Below are 17003 nucleotides of genomic sequence, written 5' to 3'. Positions count from 1 at the left end.
TTCACCTCTCTTTCCCTTTTTGCATCCATCCCTCCCTCTCTTCATCCCTCTCTTTCCTCCCTCCTTCTGCTTCTCTCTTCTTCTCTCCACCTCCCTCCCTCCATTTACCTCTCTGTCCCTCCCTCCCACTCCCTCCCTCGCTCACTTTATGTGTAGCTAGTGCTGCGCGTCAGTAAGCAGCCCAGTGCCCTGCTGACCCCCTGCCCTGTCCAGCTCCGGCTGGCACTAGGCTCAGACAGACAGACAGACAGACAGACAGACAGACAGACAGACAGACAGACAGACAGACAGACAGACAGACAGACAGACAGACAGACAGACAGACAGACAGACAGACAGACAGACAGGCAGGCAGACAGACAGGCAGACAGGCAGACAGACAGACAGACAGACAGACAGACAGACAGACAGACAGACAGAGGCCACTCCAACTGCACACAGCTGTTTGTGTTTACATGTGAGCTGTGATTCCTCTCCTCCTCCTTCCGTTCTCCCTCTCACAACCTGCCCTCCAATCCTTTCGCCCTGTCTCCTATACATCCCTCCCTGTTTTCCCCATTCCCTCCCTCTCTCCATTCCACCCCCGCCCTCTCTCCCTTCCTCCCTCTCTCCATACCCCCCCCCCCCCCCCCATCTCCCTTCCTCCCTCCATCCCTCCCTCTGGGCACTAGGACTGGCCGCTGTAACACTAATACACAACACAGTGTGTACAGTAATAGTTGCCATGGCAATAGGTTTTTCCATTGCAATTCCATTTTTTTATTACTATGCTGTGTATAAGGGATTTTGTCCAGCATTTCTTGAAATGCAATGATGAAGGTTGAAAAAAGACAATGAAGATTTAAAACTGAATAAAATGATTGGTTTATGTATTGACTAGGGTTTGTTTGAGGTGCCCTGCTCACATTTTCATTATCACAACATGCATGCAATGTGAACATTTCAAACCTTTAGACTAAATCTAATTCCATCAATGTTATATCAGCCAGTGGCAACATTCTGTTATTCTGTAGCATGTTGAACAGTATCAGGATTTTAACTTAGTCCTTTAGTGAGTGACAGGCTCAATGTACGTTTTGTTTCCTGAAGAGTTTTTAAGTTGGACATTTGATACATTACTGAGGTGGTGTTTTGACTAGTATTTCATTAACGGTCCTCATCAGATATGCCGTGGAAGCTTGTTTTTTCCCTACGTCACTACAGTACATGCATCTTTTCCAGCACACACACGCACACACACGCACACACACACATACACGCAGAGCAACGCACATGCGCACACGCACACACACACACAGACACAGAATAGCAAGGGTCAAGGACACGAAACACTACAGCAGCACATGGCGAGATTATGTTTTATACTGAGCTCCAATCATCTTCAGTTCAACATCGCGCACTCACACACTCAATCCCCCCCCCCCCCCCCCCCCCCCCTCTCTCTCTCTCCAACCACTCACAGAGAGGCAAACCTAGTTGACAGCCTCAACACAGGCAGACAAACAGAGAGAGCGTGTGAGCACGAGTCAGGAAGGAGCGCGAAAGAAGGAGCACCAAAGACCACACGCCCAAATAAAAGAGAAAAACGGTTGCAGAGGAGAGGAGGGAAAATTCAAAGTCAAAGCCCAGTGCATGGTCAATGAGATCAATTAAACTTGCAGTCTTGCGTTTGTTTTCTCAAGGGATATCATCAGGATTCAGTGAATTGACAGTGGAGTGAACAAGCGAGCAGCCATCCAAGTTGTTCTACCTTTGCCATCTGTGGCTTGGCTCCTTGTCGAACTGTCAGAGCTGCAAAAGACCCGGTGCTGCCTGCAGAGATGGACGCAGATGCCAAGGACAAGGAGAGGAAAACCAAGATCCAGTTCTCAGTCCCGTCCGCTGTGCCCCTTCAGCTGGACCCGCGACAGGTGGAGATGGTGAGTGTGTGTGTGTGTGTGTGTGTGTGTGTGTGTGAGGGGAAAAAGTACCCAATTGTCATACTTAATTCAATTAAAGATACCGTAATAGAAGTAAAAGTGAAAGTCACCCAGTGAAATGCAACTTGAGGAAAAGTCTAAAAGTATTTGGTTTTTAACATAGCCTACTTGAGCATCAAAAGTAAATGTAATTACTCAATTATACTTAAGTATCAGAAGTGTAAGTAATTTCACATTCCTTAGATTAAGCAAACCAGATGGTACAATTGTCATGTTTTAAAAAAACGTACGGATACCCAGGGGCACACTCCAACACTCAGCATAGTTTAAAAATGAATCATTTGTGTTTAGTGAGTCCGTAAGATCAGAGGCGGTAGGAATAACAAGGGATGTCCTCTTGATAAGTGTGTGAAATCGACCATTTTCCGGTAACGAGTACTTTTGGATGTCTGAAAATGCATGCAGTAAAAATTACATTATTTTCTTTAGGAGTGTAGTGAAGTATAAGTAAACATTTTCTAAAATAAAAATAGTAAAGTTAAGATATAGTGCCTTGAGTAGGTATTCCTACTCCTTGACCCCTTGATTTTGTTGTGTTACAGCCTAAATTTAACATTTATTCAATATATTTTATTCTCACCCATCTACACACAATACCCCATAATGGCAAAGTGAAAACATGTTTTAGAAATGTTGAAAATTTATTAAAAATGAAATAGAGGAATATGTAATTTATGTAAGTATTCACACCCCCTGAGTCAATACATGTTAGGATCTAAGCCACTCAGGAAGATTCAATGTTGTCTTTTTATGCAACTCCAGTGTATATTTGGCCTTGTGTTTAAGGTTATTGTCCTGCTGAAAGGTGAATTCATCTCCCAGTGTCTGGTGGAAAGCAGACTGAACCAGATTTTCCTCTAGGATTTTGCCTGTGCTCAGCTCCATTCCGTTACTTTTTTTATTCTGAAAAAAATCAACAATTCTTCACGATTACAAGCATACCCATACCATGATGCAGCCACCACTATGCTTGAACATATGGAGAGTGGTACTCAGTAATGTGTTGTATTGGATTTTCTCCAAACATAATACTTTGTATTCAGGACCAAAAGTGAATTGCTTTGCTACATTATGTGCGGTATTACTTTAGTGACTTGTTGCAAACAGGATGCATGTTTTGGAATATTTTTATTCTGTACAAGCTTCCTTCTTTTCACTGTCAATTAGGTTAGCATTGTGGAGTAACTGCAATGTTGTTGATCAATCCTCAGTTTTATGCTGTCGCAGCCATTAAACTCTGTAACTGTTTTAAAGTCACCATTGGCCTCATGGTTAAATCCCTAAGCGGTTTCCTTCCTCTCCGGCAACTGAGTTAGGAAGGACACCCATATATTTGTAGTGACTGGTTGTATTAATCAATATTAATTAATAGCTTCACCATGCTTAAAAGTATATTCAAATGTTTGCAAATGTATTAAAACAATAAATAGCTTCTTTACATAAGTATTCAGACCCTTTGCTATGAGACTCAAAATTGAGCTCAGGTGCATCCTGTTTCCGTTGATCATCCTTGAGATGTTTCTACAATTTGATTGGAGTCCACCTGAGGGAAATTCAATTGATTGGACATTTGTATTTGTATTTATTACAGATGACAATTTACAATCCAGGGTTACACCAAGCAGTTTAGTCACCTCAACATGCTCACTTTCCACATGATTTATTACAAGATTTAGTTGAGGTTTAGGGTTTAGTGAATGATTTGTCTTAAATACAATGCTTTTAGTTGAAGAAATATTTAGGATTAACTTATTCCTTGTCACCCACTCTTAAACTATCTGCAGCTCTTTGTTAAATGTTGCAGCAATTTCAGTCACTGTAGTAGCTGATGTGTATAGGGTTGAGTTATCCGCATACATAGACACACTGGCTTTACTCAAAGCAAGTGGCATGTCATTAGTAAAGATTGAAAAAAATCAAGGGCCCTAGACAGCTGCCCTGGGGAATTCCTGATTCTACCTGGATTATGTTGGAGAGGCTTCCATTAAAGAACATCCTCTGTGTTCTGTTAGACAGGCAACTCTTTATCCACAATATAGCAGGGGGTGTAAAGCCATAACACATACGTTTTGGAAAGGTACACACCTGTCTATATAAGGTCCCACAGTTGACAGTGCATGTCAGAGAAAAAAACAGGGCATTAAGTCGAAGGAATTGTCCGTAGAGCTCCGAGACAGGATTGTGTCGAGGCACAGATCTGGGGAAGGGTACCAAAAAATGTCTGCAGTATTGAAGGTCCCCAAAACACAGTGGCCTCCATCATACTTAAATGGGAGAAGTTTGGAACCACCAAGACTCTTCCTAGGGCTGGCCGCCTGGCCAAACTGAGCAATTGGGGGAGAAGGGCCTTGGTCAGGGAGGTTACCAAGAACCCGATGGTCACTCTGACAGAGCTCCAGAGTTCATCTGCAGCACTCCACCAATCAGGCCTTTATGGTAGAGTGGCCAGATGGAAGCCACTCCTCAGTAAAAGGCCGATGACAGCCCATTTGGAGTTTGCCAAAAGGTACCTAAAGGACTCTCAGACCATGAAAAACAAGATTCTCTGGTCTGATGAAACCAAGAGTGAACTCTTTGGCCTGAATGCCAATCATCACATCTGGAGGAAATCTAGCACCATCCCTACTGTGATCATGATGGTGGCAGCATCAACCTGTGGAGATTTTTCAGCGGCAGGGACTGGAAGACTAGTCAGGATTGAAGGAAAGATGAACGGAGCAAAGTACAGAGAGATGCTTGATGAAAACCTGCTCCAGAGTGCTTGGGTAGAAGGTTCACCTTCCAACAGGACAAATAAAATAAAATCAAATTTATTTATATAGTCCTTCGTACATCAGCTGATATCTCAAAGTGCTGTACAGAAACCCAGCCTAAAACTCCAAACAGCAAGCAATGCAGGTGTTGAAGCACGTTGGCTAGGAAAAACTCCCTAGAAAGGCCAAAACCTAGAGAGGAACCAGGCTATGAGGGATGGCCAGTCCTCTTCTGGCTGTGCCGGGTGGAGATTATAACAGAACATGGCCAAGATGTTCAAATGTTCATAAATGACCAGCATGGTCAAATAATAGGTCTGGGACAGGTAGCACGTCCGGTGAACAGGTCAGGATTCCATAGCCGCAGGCAGAACAGTTGAAACTGAAGCAGCAGCACGGCCAGGTGGACTGGGGACAGCAAGGAGTCATCATGCCAGGTAGTCCTGACGCATGGTCCTAGGGCTCAGGTCCTCCGAGAGAGAGAAAGAAAGAGAGAAATAAAGAATTAGCGAGAGCATACTTAAATTCACACAGGACACCGGATAAGACAGGAGAAGTACTCCAGATATAACAAACTGACCCTAGCCCCCCGACACAAACTACTGCAACATAAATACTGGAGGCTGAGACAGGAAGGGTCAGGAGACACTGTGGCCCCATCCGATGATACACCCGGACAGGGCCAAACAGGAAGGATATAACCCCACCCACTTTGCCAAAGCACAGCCCCCACACCGCTAGAGGGATATCTTCAACTACCAACTTACCATCCTGAGACAAGGCCGAGTATAGCCCACAAAGATCTCCGCCACGGCACAACCCAAGGGGGGGCGCCAACCCAGAAAGGAAGATCACATCAGTGACTCAACCCACTCAAGTGACGCACCCCTCCTAGGGACGGCATGAAAGAGCACCAGTAAGCCAGTGACTCAGACCCTGTAATAGGGTTAGAGGCAGAGAATCTCAGTGGAAAGAGGGGAACCGGCCAGGAAGAGACAGCAACAGCGGTTCGTTGCTTCAGAGCCTTTCCGTTCACCTTCACACTCCTGGGCCAGACTACACTCAATCATATGACCCACTGAAGAGATGAGTCTTCAGGAAAGACTTAAAGGTTGAGACCAAGTTTGCGTCTCTCACATGGGTATGCAGACCATTCCATAAAAATTGAGCTCTATAGGAGAAAGCCCTGCCTCCAGCTGTTTGCTTAGAAATTCTAGGGACAATTAGGAGGCCTGTGTCTTGTGACCGTAGCGTACGTGTAGGTATGTACTGCAGGACCAAATCAGAGAGATAGGTAGGAGCAAGCCCATGTAGTGCTTTGTAGGTTAGCAGTAAAATCTTGAAATCAGCCCTTTCCTTGACAGGAAGCCAGTGTAGGGAGGCTAGCACTGGAGTAATATGATCACATTTTTTGGTTCTAGTTAGGATTCTAGCAGCCGTATTTAGCACTAACTGAAGTTTATTTAGTGCTTTATCCGGGTAGCCGGAAAGTAGAGCATTGCAGTAGTCTAACCTAGAAGTGACAAAAGCATGGATCAATTTTTCTGCATCATTTTTGGACAGAAAGTTTCTTATTTTTGCAATGTTACGTAGATGGAAAAAAGATGTCCTTGAAACAGTCTTGATATGTTCGTCAAAAGAGAGATCAGGGTCTAGAGTTACGCCGAGGTCCTTCACAGTTTTATTTGAGACGACTGTACAACCATTAAGATTAATTGTCAGATTCAACAGAATATCTCTTGGTTTCTTGGGACCTAGAACAAGCATCTCTGTTTTGTCCGAGTTTAAAAGTAGAACGTTTGCAGCCATCCACTTCCTTATGTCTGAAACACAGGCTTCTAGCGAGGGCAATTTTGGGGCTTCACCATGTTTCATTGAAATATACAGCTGTGTGTCATCCGCATAGCAGTGAAAGTTAACATTATGTTTTGATTGACAACCCCAAGAGGTCAAATATATAGTGAAAACAATAGTGATCCTAAAACGGAACCTTGAGGAACACTGACATTTACAGTTGATTTGTCAGAGGACAAGCCATTCACAGAGACAAACTGATATCTTTCCGACAGATAAGATCTAAACCAGGCCAGAACTTGTCCGTGTAGACCAATTTGGGTTTCCAATCTCTTCAAAAGAATGTGGTGATCGATGGTATCTAAAGCACCACTAAGGTCTAGGAGCACAGGGACAGATGCAGAGCCTCGGTCTGATGCCATTAAAAGGTAATTTACCACCTTCACAAGTGCAGTCTCAGTGCTATGATGGGGTCTAAAACCAGACTGAAGCATTTCGTATACATTGTTTGTCTTCAGGAAGGCAGTGAGTTGCTGCGCAACAGCCTTTTCTAAACATTTTGAGAGGAATGGAAGATTCGATATAGGCCGATAGTTTTTTATATTTTCTGGGTCAAGGTTTGGCTTTTTCAAGAGAGGCTTTATTACTGCCACTTTTAGTGAATTTGGAACACATCCGGTGGATAGAGAGCCGTTTATTATGTTCAACATAGGAGGGCCAAGCACAGGAAGCAGCTCTTTCAGTAGTTTAGTTGGAATAGGGTCCAGTATGCAGCTTGAAGGTTTAGAGACCATGATTATGGACAACTCCCTTAAGCACACAGCCATGACAACGCAGGAGGAGCCCAGACTTAAACCCGATCATACATCTCTGGAGAAACCTGAAGATATCTGTGCAGCAACGCTCCCCATCCAACCCGACAGAGCTTGAGAGGATCTGCAGAGAAGAATGGGAGAAACTCCTCAAATACAGGTGTGCCAAGTTGGTAGCGTCATACCCAAGAAGACTTGAGGCTGTAATTGTTGCCAAAGGTGCTTCAACAACGTACTGAGTAAAAGGGTCTGAATACTTATGTAAATGTAATATTTATATTTTTTATTTTGAATAAATGTGCAACATTTTCTAAAAAAACTGTTTTGTCTTTGCCATTATGTAGTATTGCGTGTAGATTGATGCTGGGGGAAAAATCAAACAATTGAATCCATTTCAAAAGTAATCCATTTTAGAATAAGGCTGTAACTTAACAAAATGTGGGAAAAGTTAAGGGGTCTGAGTACTTTCCAAATGCACTGTCTGTGTGGGGCATAGAGAGGAGGTAGTCAATCAAAAATCATGTTAAACACTATTATTGCACCCAGAGTGAGTCCATGCAACTTATTATATGATCGCATTATGACATGTGCTAGACTAGTGAGAGGGAGAGAGAGCTGTTCAAGTTCAAAAGAGTTAATCAAAGCAAGTCATATTTGTCTTAGTTTGTTTACCCACAACAGGGTACCTTACACCAAGAGCACAATGCTCACTCAATGCCTTCCTCAATACACACATTTCACTGTGTCTCTTCCCCTGGTATCTGTAGTCTAGCTACTAGATACCCCATCATAATATCAGTGTGTTGACAGACAGTTATATAACTGAGCGAGCATGACTTTTTGTTTTCATTGTGTGCATATTTTTCAGCTGGGCAGAGGGGTACTGAGGTGCTGCTGCTACTTTAGCTGACAGCTGCAGGTTCAGTGCCCAGAAACTGACGAGGCAACTATGTCCCCGAAAAATGTCGAAGAGACAAAAGAGAAAGAGAGGGAGGGAGAGAAAGAGAAAGGAAAAAGGTCAAAGATGACACCATCGAAATGTAGGATGACTCGTGACGTTAGGAGTAAATGGTTGGAGAAGAGAGAGAGCTAAGAGAGCGTTCAGAATCCAGTTCTCACCATCAGCTAGGAGTATTACGGGAATAAATAAAGCCTGTTCTACCTTTGACATACGGGAGTCAAGGGAGAAGACGTATTCCTCCAATCTTCTCCGCCTCTCCTTGGATGCCCTCTCGCTCTGAGCGAAGGGTCATCTTCGGAACTAATTTACACCCAGATGTTCAGTGAGAGATGTCCATTTGGTCTATGCTGTGTGGGGAATCCACTGGGTAGACATGCATGACTAACTAGGTATGATGTCAGGAACAGAAATTCCCCCCTCTCAAATGCTAAGCTAACACCCGGAACATAAACATTTGTACACATCTGCTGTTTACGGTTCAGATCGCCCGAGGCTTTACAAAACAACTAGCTGCCCCCCCACCCCCCCCACCACCCTGACATTATTAGCCCTTATCCATAGGCCATCATAAATGCTTGAGAGCTGTTTATCTGGAGTCTAGCACGTAGTTTGTTGTCGAGGCAATGTCCAGTGTGGAGAATAACCATTAGCATATGAATGGGGTGTTCTGTGTAACTCCGCAAAGGATGTCAAAAGGTGGTGGTCACCTCTTTTAGGATGACGTACGATGGTTAAACCCTGATGTATAGTGGCACTGTAATGGACCATAACGTTTGAGTCCCTTCATGAATTTCAATGGGAACACTCCAAACCACAGAACACCCATCTGAAAGCTACATGTATAAAATTTGCACATGAGGACCATCCAAGGCCTGTGTACAACTATACGAAAAAACACGGCCACACCTCATTAGCATAGAGATGTGGTCTGCTATTTTGGAGGGAGGTGAGGGAGAGAGGGGAAGGAGAGAGGGATTGAGGTAGATAGAGAAGCATGACCTTTATAGTGTGACGGTGGGAAATTATAAAAGAGAGAAGAGAGGTTATTGGGGACTGACAAACAAATAAGGAGAAAACAAATGAGGAAAAGGACAGATTAAATCAAAAGTAGATTTGTTTTGAGTGTATGAAATTATGATAGAATAGTGAGGTCTGTGCCAGTCCTCTGAGCTAAAGCCTAGGCATCACCTTAGGGAGCTAATGCAAGTCTTCTGGTCTGCAGGCAAGGATATTCATCACTCAAGTGTGGATACAACGCAGTCTACAATTGACACAAAATAACATTTAAAAACAACTTGCAAATTTCTCATTCATGAATTGGATTGATATTAATCTTCTAGATTGACATGGAATTGACCCCGACCCTAAACTACAGACAATAGATTTAGCTTCAGACCTATAGATTTTTTATGTTGGGATTGTATGTACCGTATAAGGGGATTATGAGGGAAAAAGCCACTGTCAAGGGTTATGTCATGCTCACGTTAGTATTATATGCGCTATACAATACATGGACCCTTAAATTAATGAAATTAACACACATATTTAACAAGTGAAGGGGTCATTGTGTGGTCATTGTGACGATTACCACAGTCTGGTTGTCGATAAACATTCTGATTTTATGATCATTTAGTCATGCGACTACAACAATTCCATTGCTGAGATACTCCATTAATTGCAGCCAGAGAATACCGGATTCATCCTCAATTTGCGCGACTCGCTCATTACACATTCAGATAGACACTGTATGAATGACTGTCATTTGAATGTATGTGTTAAGATGCCATCCACAGTGTGTTCCTGAACAGATAAGAGCTCCTCTAGCGTAAAAGCCACCCACATCGCACGCCTACAGTTCTGTGCATGATTGGATTGGCAAGCACTTCTCTCTCTCGCACAGGCCTCGCAAGCATACGATAGAAACATGGGGTAGAAAGGAAACAGACCGGTGTAATTATTATGTATACATTCAACATGTTGCTCGCCAACCTGTTGTTACTAGTGAACAAGTGGGTGGAGACATTATTGGGGCGGCAGGTAGCCTAGGGGTTGGGCCTGTAACCGAAAGGTTGCTGGATTGAATCCCAGAGCTGACAAGGTAAAAATATGTTATTCTGCCCCTGAACAAGGCAGTTGAACCACTGTTCCCCAGTAGGCCGACATTGCAAATAAGTGTGTAGTGTATGAGAGAGTGTGCGGGTCCTTCTCAACACTGTGAGGGGCAGAAGTTATGATATAAATATATCTAAATGGAGTAAACATGTACACACAACAGTATACTGTGTTTCAACAAAAGCCACCCTGTTTCATTTCCTACTGCACACCATCATGTTCTGACATCTACATTCACATCGTGATTGAATCAGTTCATCCGATGTGAGGTATGATAACTGTAAATGGCAGTCCAAAGAATTCCATTTTAGTACAGGGTTGAGTCTATACTTTACCCTTTTGGGAAAATGTCACCAGCAAAAGCGAAACAAATAGCATCTTGTCCTAATTAAATTATCTTTGGCATTTTAAGAAATGCCACCTATTGTACTACTTATGATCAAAGCCAGAAGATGACTTTGAAGTTCTATATTTCTGGAGTTCAATAGTATGATAAGTACAAGTTATTATAAGACTTTTATGCAAACAAGTGAACGCCAGAGCAAACCAAACAGATTCCAAAAGTCAGGGCACTGAGGAAAAAAGTGGTAATTTGCTTGCTATTTCCTCTTTTTTTTGAACACATTATTTGTAGTTTTCTTAGTTATTTCCTGGCAGGTTGTCCATCCCCTTTTAATCCCAATCAATCCCCTGCCAGATATATTTTTGCAGTCCTGGCAACAACCACAGGAGTTAATTATAGAGCACAAACCGATCTGGCACCAGGCTACAGATGTTCACTGTTTGTTTTGGCCTATGGACTCAGTCGGTGGTCTCCGACCTGGCATGACCTCTCATGACAATCTTGGTCGCTTGAATAAAAGTTTAATCTGTTCTTACATCTCTTATACACCGTCTCCGATCCTCTCCATCGTGACGCATGGGTTACCTAATCTGGCCCTCCAGATTCCATCTACCCAATCAATCATCCTCATGTAATGGCTCCCTGGCCACTCTGGCTGATTGGTGACTACAGCAAGCCACCGCCGCCTCAAGAAAAGGAGGGCTACACAACATCGATGTCGTACCTGTTTTTCATCACTTACACATGTATATTGTCCTCTGTATGATGTACAAGTAATCCCCAAAAAATATTTCAAAAAGGTTGTTAAAATGCAGGGCCGTGTTCATTGGGCACCAAACGAACCGTGTTCAAATGTGCTGAAACAGGGAGGGACTACCTTGGACTTGGCTCAACTAGAAACACTCATTTCCATTTTCTGTTGCAGAATGTTTGAAAAGGTTTTCCGTTGTGTGCCCTAATGAACACAACCCTTGTTTTATAGGGTAATTCTGTATATGGGTCATTAAGATCAATGATCAGAGGATGCATGTCTTGTCTCCATCACTTTTTGGGGACCTTGCAAACTCAGAGAGTGGCTCAGGTATATCCATAGACATTCACTATATATACAAAAGTATGTGGAAACACCTTCAAATTAGTGGATTTGGATGTTTCATCCACACCTTTTGCTGATAGGTGTATAAAATTGAGCACACAGCCATGCAATCTCCATAGACAAACACTGGCAATACATTGGCCTTACTGAAGAGCTCAGTGATATTCAGCGTGGCACTGTCATAGGATGCCACCTTCCCAACAATTCATTTTGTAAGCTTTCTGCCCTGCTAGAGCTGCCCTTCTCAACTGTAAGTGCTGTTATTGTGAAGTGGAAACATCTAGGAGCATCAACGGCTAAGCTGCAAAGTGGTAGGCAACACAAGCTCACAGAATGTGACCGCGAGTGCTGAAGCACGTAAAAATTGCCTATCCTTGGTTGCATCACTCACTACAGAGTTCCAAGCTGCCTCTGGAAGCAACGTCAGCACAAGAACTGTTCATCGGGAACTTCATGAAATGGGTTTTCATAGCCGAGCAGTCGCACACAAGCCTAAGATCACCATGAGCAATGCCAAGCGTCTGCTGGAGTGATGTAAAGCTCGCCTCCATTGGACTCTGGAGCAGTGGAAACATTCTCTGGAGTGATGAATCACACTTCACCGTCTGGCAGTACGACGGACCAATATGGTTTTGGCGGATGCCAGGAGAAGAATCTGCTCGAATGCATATTGCTAACTGTAAAGTTTGGTAGAGGAGGAATAATGGTCTGGACTGTTTTTCATGGTTCGGGCTAGGCCCCTTAGTTCCTGTGAAGTGAAATCTTAACGCTACAGCATACAATGACCTAGATGATTCTGTGCATTCAACTTTGTGGCAAAAGTTTGGGGAAGGCCCTTTCCTGTTTCGGCATGACAATGCCCCCGTGCACAAAGCGAGGTCCATACAGAAATTATTTGCTGAGATCGGTTTGGAAGAACTTGACTGGCCTTCACAGAGCCCTGACCTCAACTCCATCAAACACATTTGGGATGAATTGGAATGCTGACTGCGAGCCAGGCCTAATCACCCAACATTCATGCCCGACCTCACTAATGCTTTTATCGCTGAATGGAAGCAAGTCCCCGCAGCAATGTTCCAACATCTAGTGGAAAGCCTTCTCAGAAGAGTGGAGGCTGTTATAGCAGCAAAGGGGGGGCCAACTTCATATTAATGCCCATGATTATGGAATGAGATGTTTGACGTTTTGAGTTGGGGGGGGGGGGGTCCCTTTATAATTAAGAATTGCATGCATCTATAATCGCATTTGTGAAGTGGCATACAGTTGAGCAGACACATTTTTAGGATTTCCACACATGGGGATATTTTTTTAGCAGGGTCATGAGGGAAAATGGGCCTTTTATAAACAGATTTCATGCAATGCTATGTAATTTACATGATAGAAGACATTAGCAGAATATGTTTAATACCACACAAGTTGCAACTAGCTATTCAGGTAGAAAAAATATTTATAGAAAAAATATTTGCCCAAATTAAATTCCAACTATAATGTTTAATGTGTTTAATGTTTAATGTGTTTGCTGCGACATAATATCGTGCTTGTATTTTCCTTATCAACAATGGCTTGATACTTTTGATATTACCCTAATAAAGTTTTGAAACTTTTGTGAAGGCTTGGTGTGGTGTGGCTGTTAGCCTTTTATACTGCAGGCCTATGACTCTTGCAGTTGAACTTGAGGTGAGGAAGAAGGTTTTAGGCCTACCGGAGTTACTCTTATAATCTAACATTATAATACTTATCTTTATTTAAAACGATTCTGATAGAACAATACACTGTTTTGCAATGAAGATCTACAGTAGCCTCAACAGTACTCTATAGGGTAGCACCATGGTGTAGCCAGAGGACAGCTAGTTTCTGTCCTCCTCTGGGTACTTTGACTTCAATACAAACCCAGGAGGCTCGAGGTTCTCACCCCCTTCCATAGACTTCCAGAGGACCACCTCCAACCTATCAGAGCTATTGCAGCATGAACTGACATGTTTTCCACCCAATCAATGGATCTGAAAATGAATCTAGCACTGAAGCGTAAGCTACAGCTAGATAGCGCTGCAGTGCATAAAATGTGGTAAGTAGTTGACTCAAAGAGAGAGAAAGACAATAGTTGAACAGTTTTAAACAAATTCATTTCTTCAAAAATGAAGGCGAAGCAAGAGAGAGAGAAAGCTATTTGTTTGTATTGTTTTCACTTTCACTTACTTAGCTTGCCAATGCAGCTAGCCAATTTAGCCTACTCAAGCACACGCCTTAAACAGAGAGGGTTGCTGTGCTATCAAGCAGGCTATCGCTACCCAACACTGGAACTCCCAAGTCAAGGTGTGCTTTTGGTTTTATGAGATTATTGCCACCTGACCTGGGCCCGCCGATGTAACTGCAAAATTGCTTGCTAACCGTACACTGTACTACATGACTGTAGCGGGTTTACTGACGCGTTAGTTCTAGTAGCTATGTTGACTTGACGTTAGCTAATATGGTGACAATGATGAAGGCTGTATGTAGCGGTTAGCAGTTATAATATGAAGGTTTGGCTTGGAAAGTTTTTTTTGGTAGGTCACAGACAGCTGATGTGTTGTGCACTAAAGTCCACAAGCAAAGGAAAAAGGTGAGAGGAGGAATTATACAACAGTCATAGGGATCGTGCTGTTTCTATGTGACTGCTATGAAAGTGAACTGTGTTGCCAGTGAGCAGAGGTGTACTCATTCTGCCGATTCTGTTGAAAAACATTTCTTAACCGGAAGCAAATGGAACGAAACGGGGATAAACATACCTGGATTTGTCTAATAGAAACTCTCGTTTGCAACTGTTGGACTAATGATTACACTCTAGATCAGCTAGATGCAGGTAAGATTGTGCAAGGTGGTATTGAATGCGTCAATGTCTGTCAGGTTGATCACTCAAATTTCTCTTGACCTGTGCACCTATGTGGTAAACTTTCATTCGAAGGCCAGGTTGTAGCAACCTCATGATGGGTGTAGGGAAGATTTGAGTATCATGTAGTAGCCTAAACTTATCAACGTTACATTGAGCTGGGAGAATGGAATATGAATGACCGCCATCCAATAATGCTGTAATAGAAATAAGGCAATAAAAATACATTATCGTCCTCCCTCATCTTAAATGGCACGACTGCCACTGCTGTATAGCTGACTCAGTAGCCTATCTGATAGGAATAAAGAAATGCATGGTGGTGTAATTGCATGCCAACGACATATATCTCTCTCTCTCCCTCTCTCTCTCTCTTTGGGGTTAGGCCCAAGCTTCTTTTTGTGGCTCATTTGGCCAATATTCCTTGTTTATTGATGGTGCTGGCTGCATGGGTGCTGCATGGTGCTGGCCGCATGGCTGCCCCAATGGGTTACGCACCCAATACATATGGATGCCTGGTGCATTTCTCAAATGTCCGATAAATGTAAATCTTCCCAGTCACTTGCCGGTGCCAAATTTTCCTGACAGAAACCCTGTTAAATAGTATACACTGAGTGTACAAGACATTAGGAACACCTGCTCTTTCCATGACATAGACTAGCCAGGTGAATCCAGGTGAAAGCTATGATCCCTTCTTGATGTCACTTGTTAAATTCTCTTTAATCAGTGTAGATGAAGGGGAGGAGACAGGTTAAAGAAGGATTTTCAAGCCTTGAGACAATTGAGACATGAATTGTGAATGTGTGCCATTCAGAATATGGTAGTAGGTGCCAGGCGCACTGGTTTGAATGTGTAAAGAACTGCAACGCTGCTGGGTTTTTCATGCTCAACAGTTTCCCGTGTGCATCGACAATGGTCCACCACCCAAGGGACATCCAGCCAACATGACCCAACCGTGGGAAGCATTGGAGTCAACATGCAGCGTCGCTGTGGAACACTTTCGACACCTTGTAGAGTCCACGCCCCGACAAATTGAGGCTCTTCTGAAGGCCAAAGGGGGTGCAACTACATTTTCAGAACGTGTTCCTAATGTTTTGTACACACTCAGTGTATCGTATCGGCTACAGTTGGCTACAAAATAAACGTTCCAGGGACACTGACTCACTCAATGATGAAGATGAAGAATAGGCTTCCCACTGGTGATGACTGATGCGCTTGTGTCAATATCTGTAAATAAGCTAGCCAACTTACCCTGCTGGTTTTATTTATTTGATTTATGTAAACTTTTATTTAACCAGGTAGGCTAGTTGAGAACAAGTTCTCATTTGCAACTGCGCCCTGGCCAAGATAAAGCAAAGCAGTACGACACATACAACAACACAGAGTTACACACGGAATAAAGAAACATACGGTCAATAATACAGTAGAAAAATTGATATACAGCGTGTGCAAATGAGGTAGGATAAGAGAGGTAAGGCAATAAATAGGCCGTGGTGGCGAAGTAATTACAATATAGCAATTAAACACGTGAATGGTAGAATTTGCAGAAGATGAAAGGTAAGTGGTAAGAATAGGAAGGGGGGAAAAACAGACAGAATCTCAATTGGTGAGAATGAAATGGACCAGGTTTCATCCATCAGACACCGTGGTGTTCTAGTTGATGAAAAGTTGTCCTGGAAAGAACGTGTTCACTTTGTCTGCAGCAAAGTGATGAAGTCCGTTGGTATCATGAGAAAGATTATTGCTTTGGTTCCTAACACTATACTACAGCCTAATTTAGCCATATCTCATTTACTGCAATACTGTCTGGGACAGTACACACAGTATTCTTCCTACCTACACAAATGACTCATCACAAAGAATAATGAGAGGTGGCTACACCTTCTCTAACTTCTTGGCTCCATCTTCCCCTCTGTTTAAGAAACTCAATATACTGTCTATCTACAACATTAATATAGTCCAATTATGCACCTTTATCTACAAATATACATACCATACCTCCCAGATAGCCCACCTAAACCCTTCAATGGATTCCTCCTGGTTAATTCTCAAATCCATGCATTCAACAAAAGGCAAAATCAAATCAAATCAAATTGTATTTGTCACATGCTCCGAACACAACAGGTTCTCACCTTACACTGAAATGCTTACTTACAAGCCCTTAACCAGCAATGCAGTTTTAAGAAAAATTGTTTAGAAAGTATTTCCTAATATAAACTCAAGTAAAAAATATTTATATAAAAAAATTAAAAATAATTAAGAAGCAACAATAGTAACAGTAGCGAGGCTA

At 42.8% G+C, this 17003-nt stretch overlaps 1 protein-coding gene across 1 annotated transcript in view; it reads left to right on the top strand.

Annotated features, from left to right (window-relative positions):
* The first annotated feature begins 1294 nt into the window (after nucleotides 1-1294).
* The window catches only part of LOC110491678 (protein phosphatase 1 regulatory subunit 1B-like), a 36340-nt gene continuing 20631 nt past the window's right edge, over nucleotides 1295-17003 (top strand). Inside the window, exon 1 of the mRNA XM_021565303.3 lies at nucleotides 1295-1919. Within this exon, the coding sequence (XP_021420978.1) occupies nucleotides 1821-1919 (99 nt within the window). The 5' untranslated portion in view covers nucleotides 1295-1820. The remainder of the gene's footprint in view (nucleotides 1920-17003) is intronic.

Source organism: Oncorhynchus mykiss, chromosome 16 (assembly GCF_057628025.1).
Source record: "Oncorhynchus mykiss isolate SJ-2025 chromosome 16, ASM5762802v1, whole genome shotgun sequence".
NCBI classification, from domain to species: Eukaryota; Metazoa; Chordata; class Actinopteri; order Salmoniformes; family Salmonidae; genus Oncorhynchus; species Oncorhynchus mykiss.
The sequence above is the reverse complement of the archived record's forward strand: the minus strand, read 5'-3'. Positions and strand labels throughout refer to the sequence as shown.